The sequence below is a fragment of the Garra rufa genome, chromosome 2, assembly GCF_049309525.1.
Source record: "Garra rufa chromosome 2, GarRuf1.0, whole genome shotgun sequence".
Classification (NCBI taxonomy): Eukaryota; Metazoa; Chordata; class Actinopteri; order Cypriniformes; family Cyprinidae; genus Garra; species Garra rufa.
In genome coordinates, this window is record NC_133362.1 from 47944223 (window position 1) to 47955107 (window position 10885).

At 33.4% G+C, this 10885-nt stretch overlaps 1 protein-coding gene across 1 annotated transcript; it reads right to left on the minus strand.

Moving 5' to 3' along the window:
* Window positions 1-339: 339 nt before the first annotated feature.
* cutc (cutC copper transporter homolog (E. coli)) lies at window positions 340-10885 on the minus strand. Its single transcript, XM_073835249.1, has 9 exons — window positions 10861-10885; window positions 10326-10395; window positions 10132-10191; window positions 8038-8247; window positions 5388-5423; window positions 5165-5298; window positions 1624-1651; window positions 1176-1281; window positions 340-742 (listed from the first exon to the last, which is right to left on the minus strand). The coding sequence occupies exons 2-9, from the start codon at window positions 10393-10395 to the stop codon at window positions 631-633; spliced, it is 756 nt and encodes a 251-aa protein (XP_073691350.1). The 5' UTR covers window positions 10861-10885; the 3' UTR covers window positions 340-630.

A 10885-nucleotide genomic window follows, 5' to 3' on the forward strand; every position in this document is an offset into this window, starting at 1 on the left:
AACATTAGGTCAAACTTTTAATCCAACCCAGCAGCAGAGTGTTTTTAAGTTAACCCAGTATATCCCAGTGTATTAAGAGATTGTAACTCTGTGTGGTCATTTATAAACCTTACTAAACAACAAGAAGTCGGAAAGTTGTTTAAGTTGGTGTGAATGGGCCAGTCCCTACACAAATTAAATATTATTGCCAATGCATCAAATAAGTTACTTAGTTGTTTCCTGCTGAACCCACGGGTCACATTTATTAAAGACCCATCAGTTAACCACTGAAGCAGAGAAGAGTACGTTCCACTCGAAATTACATAAAAAGATCAAAACAAATGACACAAAATGACAAAGTTCATATCTCAGCTGGCATTTTTTATTATTATTCTAAAAAAATATTCCATGGATCAAGAGAATAAAAGGACTTTATTTCACACTTGCAAAATGTCAAAAGCTAAATGAAACTTTCTGTGCTTTTGATCTTGATTTTTCAAGTTTTTAATTGTGCTCCAACTTCATTGTAAATTGTTATTTAGTAGATTCACATGAATATACATACTGAGGAATTACAAGATTGTCCTTCTTGTACTACTGTACAGGTCTTGTTGATTTCTGTAGATATGAATGAAGGACGCTCCACGTATCCTACAGTATGTTCTTCGCAATGGCGTTCAGCGTACGCACTTTAGTCACGTCAGCCACTTTTACGGCATATTCTGGTACGGACAGAGAGCCTCCCATACTCACATTAGAATTCCTATAGAAAAAAAGCATAAACATCAACATAAAAGCATAAGTCCTCATAAAAAGGCTCTAAAATAAGATGTGACAACTAGAAATAGACATAATTCTTATTTCAATTCAAACCCTCAATAACATTGATTTTTCTTTGAAGAAAAACAGTTCCCATACTTCTGGAAAACCTGGATACATGAGGTGGCCTAAATTTATAATTGTAATTTCTGGAAAAGCCATGTAAAATAACGTTTTAAAACACCATGGACATTTTTATAAAGAAGATATGTTTTTGTAGTTATGCCAAGCTATAAAAAAAATTTCGGGTATACATTTCAGCAAATTTTTGTATATTTTTTTTAATCCTAATCCTTAATATATATGTCATAAATTACTGGACATGTCATATAATGAAAAATAATAATAATAATAATAATATATAAAAAATTATACACCTAAATTTCATGGTGGAGTCCTTGCTGGAGCGAGCAGAACAGTGGAACTCCTGAGATCCAGAACCTTCTAGAATCCTCTGGAGGTTCCTTTCAGTGATTCCACCTCCTGCACAACAGAAACATCATGCAAGCTATTGATAGATAGATAGATTCAATTGTTGATATCCCAAATTCATATCTTGTGAATAATTAAAGTCAAAATGGCTTGCCTATTGCCGTATTCTTAATATCAATAATATTTTTTACTAGTTGAAATTAATTCCTGATATCAAGAATTCAATTCCTGCAAGTGATGATGTCTGTTGATATCAAGAATGAACATTTTTACTAATGGAAATATAATTCCTAATATCAAAAATAGCATTTTAACTAGTGAAAACTGAAGTGTTTATATCAAGAATTCATATTGTGTGAATCAATTATTAAGTGCAATGAGGAATCAACATACCTGGCATTATTAATATTCTGCCTTTCGCCTATTGGTATAAAGAGAGAAAACATCATTATTGCTTAGCTAATTGGAACATTTGTCATAAAGCAAAAAAATGTTAACATGAACAAGTCAAAATATTAATTCATAACAACTTATGCCAAGCAGCGTAAGTAAAAAATAGGGTTTCTTGTACACAGGAGATGGTCATTCACATGACAAGAAAATGAGAAAACAGCTCCTATTCCTTCTTTCATTTGCTTAGAAAACGAATAAATTTGATTTCGGCTCGATTTTTCGTTTTTTTGGTTTAAAGGGTAGAAAACGAAGTCGTTGATCAGTTTTCTACCCGTTTTTGTCATGTTAGACCAGATCCAGTTTCGGAAAAACAAAAAAAAACACAACCCTTTTTTCGATTCGGTTTTCTAGTGATTTTACTTTTTGTTATTCGAAATATAAAATGAAAATCAAACCATTTTTTTAATTTTGCTTATCCGTTTTTCACCATGAAAAAGAAAAAACGCCTTGTATTTCAATTTTAATTTTTGTATTTTAAAATGAAGATCAAATAGCCACTCTTTTTTTGTTTTTAATACCTGTTTCTAAAAGGAAAATCAAATGACCAAAAGGTGCACGGACCTCATTTATTCATTTGCTATTTACATGTGCATAAAAACTTCTAACACAACTCTTTTTAACATATTCTGAGTGTGCGTATCCGAATAAATGCAATCTTAAACTCCTATTAACCTGTAATGTTTGTATATCTGAGTTATTATAGATGAGCCACAGCATGTCACTGCATAAAACAAGCTCAAACTTTCTGGCAACCATAGAGTTATTTATTTGTTAAGATGGTGCACACAGGAGGCTTCTTGAAATCCTCTGATTTGTATTTTAGGGTGTAATTTGGATTTGTCTGTGCATGTTTCAAAGGTTTGGTGCTTATCCACTGCCATCATATGCCTAACAGACTGCAACGGTTTGAGTTAAAAATCTTTGTGTTCTGCTGAAGAAACAAACTATGAACTATCCCTTAAAGTGTAGTAACATCTACAAGCAATAGATTTCAGTTTTTTATTCTTAATATATTTGCAAAGTTGTTACAAACCTGTTTTGTGCTTTGATACTATGGTGTATGAAGTGTAGATTGATGTGGAAAAACAGTAATTTAGAGCAGTTTAACAAAAGGCTGCAACATAAAAGAAAAATGAAGGGGTGTGAATACTTTCGCAAAGCACTGTGTATGTTTACAGAATTTATAATATCACTTCAAATACAGCTTGTGTTCAACAGAACAAAAGAAACACCTACATCTTTGGAACAACATGAGTATGAGGAAATAACGACAGAAGTTTCATTTTGGGTGAACGGTTGGTCAAGAACAATAACTAACCATAAAGAATAGCAGAGTCCAACTATAAAACACTGACAACCAATAATAATCCTTCTTATTTTACAGCACCGGTTTTAATTTCACCAAACATAACTGAAGCCAGCGCTTCGCATAAACAAGACATGATTTGTCATTGTTTTGGACACTAATCATAGATACCATAAACCTTTAATCATGAGTTTTCTACATCCTCATGTGACTCATGATGTTCATCGCTGAATGCAGCATTGTTTAGGCTGTTTAACAAATCCTGAAGCAAACTGTGAACAGATGGAACTCTTTTTCTATTTTCATTTTTCTGTACTTCATCAACCAACTCAGATTAAAAATGTCACTGCACTTGTCACAAAGCATTCTGGGACTGGCTTATCCATGTAAGAAAGGATGTTTTGCAAGAGCCGTCCTGTGTAGAGCTTGTTGTTCCTGTCAAGACCCATGGTGCCATCTATAACCATCAGTACATACAGTTGCTGGTCATATAATTAGAATATCTTCAAAAAGTTGATTTATTTCACTAACTCCAGTTAAGATCCTTCCCTTCGCCTCTCTATTAATGTGCTTGGACACAGAGCTCTGTGAACAGCCAGCCTCTTTTGCAATGACCTTTTGTGTCTTGCCCTCCTTGTGCAAGGTGTCAAAGGTCGTCTTTTGGACAACTGTCACATCAGCAGTCTTCCCCATGATTGTGTAGCCTACAGAACTAGACTGAGAGACCATTTAAAGGCCTTTGCAGGTGTTTTGAGTTAATTAGCTGATTAGAGTGGCACCAGGTGTCTTCAATACCGAACCTTTTCACAATATTCTAATTTTCTGAGATACTGAATTGGGGTTTTCATTAGATGTCAGTTATAATCATCAAAATTAAAAGAAATAAACACTTGAAATATATCAGTCTGTGTGGAATGAATATATACATTATACAAGTTTCACTTCTTAATGGAGTTAGTGAAATAAATCAACCTTTTGAAGATTTTTTTTTTTGGAAAAAAAATTCTGAATACTTTTATGCAAGTCTAAAGTAGTGTAACAATACTAGGGAAATTGAATGTGATTATTTGAAAGTAAAACAAAACAGTGTCTTCACTGTAATAATTAAACATGCTTTGTTTCTTATTAAAACTACAAAAGTCCTTCATTCAAGAGCAGTGATTGTTTTTTCTCTTTGTATTTTTATGTTTTATTAATATTAAGCACAGAGACGGCAGAAGGAATATGTGACCCTGGACCACAAAACCAGTCTTAAGTCGCTGGGGTATGTTTGTAGCAATAGCCAAAAATACATTGCATGGGTCAAAATTATTGATTTTTCTTTTATGTCAAAAATCATTAGGAATTTAAGTAAAGATCATGTTCCATGAAGATTTTTTGTAAAATTCCTACTGTAAACCTATCAAAATGTAATTTTTGATTAGTAATATGCATTGTTAAGAACTTAATTTGGACAACTTTAAAGGTGATTTTCTCAGGATTTTGATTTTTTTGCACCCACAGATTCCTGATTTTCAAATAGTTGTATCTCGGCCAAATATTGTCCTATCCTAACAAACCATACATCAATAGAAAGCTTATTTATTGAGCTTTCATATTATATATACATCTCAGTTTTGTAAAATTTAACCTTATGACTGGTTTTGTGGTCCAGGGTCACATATTATGTTGCCACTTTAAGAGCCACACGGATGCAATGTACTGTTACTGTTTTCATTCTCAACTATTTATGATCATTTAAGACATAACTGACAATGGTTTACACGAATAATCACCAAAGGCCTCATTTTTAAATAGTTTTGCGTGCATTTGACCGTTTAGGCGCACCCTGAGCTAAAGGATAACTTTACATGCTGCTCCATCTCTGAGCGCATACACAGAACAACGCAAGTTTTCCTTTGCGCTTTTAGCAACATTAATAAATCAAGCACGTCCCATTTTATGAAAGTCATGATTTAGCTGATTCACATGTAAAATAAGGCTTTTATGGAGGAGCGAAAGCACACGGAATGGGGCGCAATAATCGTTTTATCTCGATTACTGCATTTTCATGATCGTTTGAAGCAGAAATTGAAACCAAATTTCGATTAATTGCACAGCCCTAGTACATACACTTATACTGCACACTGCATTAAATTTGACAGTCTACTAAATTTCTAATAGATGATGTCTCACCTGTTCCACCAGTCGTTTAATTACAGGCAAACCTTCCAGTGCAGTGCTGTCACAACCACTGGTCAATATCCTCTCGAATCCCAGCGAGATCAGTGATTCTAACGCAACCGCTGGATCATGAACCATATCAAACGCTGAAAGGAAACACAGAAAGAGGAGAGTTTTGAGAAACAGACACTAAAGGGGACTAGCTGTCAGCATATTCAGTCAAATATGACTTTACCTCTGTGAAATGTAACTGGTAAAGGTCGACTAGCCGCTGTAGAGAAAACAAAAATAAAAACATTCAGCAGATGTTAGATAAATATGCATTGCTAAAATCAGATATGCTCAGATTCCCATTAATTAGATACAACCCAAAATGTTACAAACAGACGATGCATTCTGCAAACCGCTTGTCGTTTGTGTGGTTGTGAGGATGCAAAGTAACGGTAAATGTTGCAAAAATGTGAAATGCAACACTAAATAGTTTCACTCTATTGTGGGGGTTGAACATGCAAACAGCTTTTATAAGCTACACCACTCCAAACAGGACAAAACAATGCCTAAAAGACAAACTAAGTACAACATCAGACAAAAGCCATCAAGTTTTTCCAAGAAACAGCCTTGCTTCTTGTTTCAATCAACACTGTTAACTTTGGAATGAAGGTGATAATTGAAATTGTGTTTAGTTATTTCTGTCCATTCCGTCCAGCAACCATCTGAGACAATTTTTGTGAGAACTGGACTAAAGATGGGCATTTGTGCACTCCTAGATTTTTAAACAATAAGTTTGCTGATTTCCAACCGGCTTTGCATTGTTACGATGTCAGTGGTCGATGTATATTGCATACGGTAAGAGTGGGGGAAAAATTGATACAGCATACATTGCAAAAAAAGGCTTATCTTACTTAGTATTTTTGTCTTGTTTCTAGTCTAAATATCTAAAAAAAAATCTTAAATTAAGATGCATTTACTAGAAAAGAAAAATGACATAAGATATTTAGTTTCGTTTCCAGGGGGAAAAAACTCAATTAAGTGCATTTTGCTTAAAAGAAGTAAAATGATCTGCCAGTGGGGTAAGTAAAATACTCTTGTTTAAAGAATATTTTTACTTTTACTTTTACTTGTTTCCAGGGGGAAAAAACTACATTAAGTGCATTTTGTTTAAAACAAGACTAAATATCTTATGACATTTTGTTTATCAAGTAAATGCATCTTAATTTAAGTATTTTTTTATATTTTGACTAGAAACAAGACAAAAATACTAAATAAGATACAGCTTTTTTTGCAGTGCAGTATTGCAATATTTTTTTCTGGACACAATGCATCAATACGTAGATGCCAAATATGGTTATTTCATTATATCAATTGCAAATGTGAAAGTATTAACTTTTTGGAAATGAATAACAAAATCAAATGCTTTTTTGTATACTAATACTGGTGTTTTTGACAGGTTTTTAGGACAGTGTGGGTCAGTCTGACATTTCCAATGTGCAGCAATAAAAATGCTAAGCAACGCTAAACAGACTGAGAACTTTATCTTATTAGACAAACAGATGTGGATGAATTTTTAGAGACATTCTGCAACTAAAAAAAAAAAAAAATGTTTAAAATCACAAAAATATTGTATCGTTCAGTGATATCATAATGTTGTGTGGAGTAAATGGATGATATAAAATGATGTGACTTTAACAGCTGCAAGGCTTTTGTTAAAACTAAAATATTTTTGGCGGCCGGTTTTAATTTTAGTTTTAGTCTAGTCTTTGTGTGAAGCTGTCATTTTAGTTTTTATTAGTTTTAGTCACGTTCATACTCTTTCTAGTCAAGTTTTAGTCAACTAAAAGTCTGAGCATTTTAGTCTTATTTTAGTCAGAATTACCCATGACTATTTTCGTCTAGATTTAGTGGACGAAAACTGATGACATTTAGTCTAGTTTTAGTCAATGAAAATTGTATTTAAGTCTCTTTTTTATAAGTTTATTTACAGATTAATTAATTTATACCTTGTGTAAGTAAAATGAATTGTTTTTTTTTCTTCGTATGGTTTTCTTAGCACAAGTTGATTTATTTTATGAAACTGTCCAAAAATCGCTTGGACATCTGAGACGCAAAAGCAACTTTTTCCACCTTTGACCACAAGATGTCATCAGTGTGCAACATGTTGAAAAGCTTCGCGTAATGGACCTCTTTATGCCTCAGTGCTTCGAAAAGCTTCATTTTCGCATCACTACCAAAAAGTGCACATAAAATGTGTGTCGTTTCTTCTTTTTCTCCCAAAGATGAACCCGGCTGTCCCTTTACCTGTGTCACACCTAACTTAGTTTGCAGTCCTCTTCTAGATAATTCCGCGAGTGGGGCTTGAGGAAGTGTTGTCGCCTTCGTCTAACGTTATAATATTTCATTTCGTCTCGTTTTCCTCAACGAAAATAAAGACACATTTTAGCATAGGTTTTATTTTGTAAACCACATTTAGTCTCGTTTTTATTCGTCAACGATATTGCATTATAGTCATCGTCACATGACCAGCATTTACGCTTTGTCTCGACACATGATAAAGGTTCGTTGACGACGATATTTAGTCCTAAATTTCATTGACGAAAGCAACACTATTCTGCACTTTTGTATTCCCGCCCACAGACAGTCAGATCACGCAGCTTTTGTCTTTTTAAGATGCTGATGGATGGAGTGGTGTGGATCACTTGTGGATTATTGTGATGTTTTTATCAGCTGTTTGGACTCTCATTCTGACGGCACCCATTCACTCCAGAGCATCCACTGACGAGCAAGTGATGGAATGACACTGTCCCTTTAATCCCATGCCAGCTTCCTTGACTATTTACTTGGCAAAAATACTAAATTTAGACTTGAGAGAAAATGCAAGCTGGTTTTACCCAGTAGTTCCATGCAGAGCTCAGTATCTACGCGTCCGTCTTCTGTCAGCACTCCAAACACCAGCCCGTCTGCTCTGTGGATCTTCATCTGTTCGATGTCCCTCTTCATCACCTCCAGCTCCCAGTCTGAGTACAGGAAGTCTCCAGCGCGGGGCCGGATCATGACATACACCGGGATCCGCACATTTTCTTTAACCACCTGCAACAGACCTGAACAACAAAAATCAACAATTAACACATTGATGAAGCAGATCTTCAGTCAGATCTTTGTAATAAACCTAGCATTTAACACATTTATTGTACGCTGGGATGCAGAAAACATTCTTAAATCAAGAAGGGTTTTCTTGACAAGTAAAAATTATTTTCTTGAGTTAAAATTATGCGAGTTTTTGCTTAGAACAAGCTAAATAATCCGCCAATGGGTTAAGCAAAAAAAATCTTATTTCAAACCGAAAACTAGATTATTTATTATCTTACCCCATTGGCAGATTATTTTACTTGTTGCAAGCACTTAATTCTGACTTGTTTTTACTGAAATCAAGGAAATAATTTTTACATGTCTAGAAAATCCTTCTTGATTTAAGAACACTTAGATATTTTGACTGGAAACAAGACAAAAAAATCTAAGTAAGAAAAGCATTTTTTGCAGTGTATAAAGAAAAAGGGCATTTTTACGTTTACATTTTTCATTTTTCACATCATATGGGTTATATTTCTTTTTCCTCTACGTCCTTGAGACAGGAATCTTGAAACTTTTACATTTTCTTCATTTTGATTTTCATCTATAATTGCCATTTTGAATTTTCTGTAAAACACACTTTTTCGAAATGTCAAACTCTCTTGAATTTCTGATTTCATAAATGTCTGATGTAGTGACAACAGATTTGCAAGTGACATATGAAGGCTGTAATACTAATGTTTTCCACTACTTTCATAAATTCATGAATGAATATTCACAAGGACAATATCTACTTACAGATCCACTGAGTTTAATAGAAGCAGTTTGCAAAGAAACCTGTGATCTCCAACATAAAGATCATTAAATGCTACTTAAGAGTTTATTTATGTTAATGATATTGAAAGCATATTATTCAAATGGCCAGACATTATAAATCTGGTTGAACAGTTGAGCAGATACTATTATTTGTCTCTTTTTATATAATATATAGAATAATACTTTTATAAACAGACATTTTTTAAAGATCTAATTTGAGATTGTATTCTGCCTACCTTTGCATACATTAAAACGCAAGTACTCATGATATGCAGTATTTTTGACAAACATAATCATTCGCATTAATCTGACTCAATTTAATATGAACATACACAGCCGCACAAATGTTTGGGATCAGTAAGATGCTTTTTAAAGAAGTTTCTGCTCATCAAGGCTGCATTTATTTGATTTAAAATACAGAAAAAAAATACTGTGAAATGGTAGTGCAATTTCAAACAGTGGTTTTCTATTTTAATATACTGTAAAATATAATTTATTTATGTGATGCAAAGCTGAATTTCAAATCATTCTAATATGCTGATTTATTAACAGTGTTGGAAACAGTTGTGCTGATACTTTTTTTCAGGATACTTTGACAAATAAAATTTTAAAAAGAACAAAATTTTAAACAATAAAAAAAAATTTCTTTCTTTGAAACAAAATTAATACTTTTATACAGCAAGTTAAATTGTGTTAAATTGTGTTAATTGATTTAAAAAAGTGATAGTAAAGATTGATATTCTTAGAAAATATGTTTTTATTCATCAAAGAATCTTGAAAAAAGTATCACAGGTTCCAAAAAAAAATTGTAAGCAGCACAACTGTTTCCAAAACTGGTAATACAAGTAATAAATCAGTATATTAGAATGATTTATGAGGGATCATGTGACACTGAAGACTGGAGTAATGATGCTGATTAAAATTCAGCTTCGCATCACAGAAATAAATTATATTTTAAAGTATATTAAAATACAAAACTGTTATTTTGACTTGCAATAATATTTCATATTTTTTTCTGTATTTTTGATCAAATAAATGGAACTTTGATTAGCATAAGAGACTTTTTTTGTAGATGCACTACAGGACAGGTGTATAGTGACCTGTGCTGGGCGTCAGTCCTCCCTCCAGCAGGTTAGAGCACAGCTCGATCCGAGCAGCACCTGAACAACAACAACACATGACATCTGACCCAATACATTTACCACATGTGCAAAGTTCAGCGCTATCAATCTGATGATGCATTACTGTTTTCATTTTCCTTCTACAATATGCAGGAAGGTGTGTGAAGTTGTACCTCCCCTCTCTGCGTTTATGGCTGACTCAACTGAGTCCACACACACCTCCATCAGGAAACCCTCTGACATCTGAAACAATACAATAATAAAATAATCGTTCATTATTAGAAATTATTTATGGAATTGTTATTATTTAAATAATAATAATAATAATAATAACATGACAATATAACTATATGATCTGCCATGACAAAAAGTTTTAAAGGCTGTTCTGACATTGTAACATTTTCACAGATCTGTGTGAGATAAGAGACACGTCCCAAATGTGTAATGAGACAATGATTGTAATCCACTGCACTCGCTAGTATAACGTACTGTAGTTTTGGACAGAATTATTCAGAGTCTGAACAAGTGAAAGCAACCTTTAAACAGTCAAATCAAAGCAGCGGACTGAACAGTGTTCGTAAAGGGAACGTGATAGATACTATAATGTTTCCTAAAATGTCACATTACTGGAGTGATTAAACGTGTTCATGTGTGTTTGTTTCATATGCAATGAGCCATTATGCTCTGTTTTCTGTTAAGTTTCGTTACCTCGCGTAAACGTCCACCGCCGGAA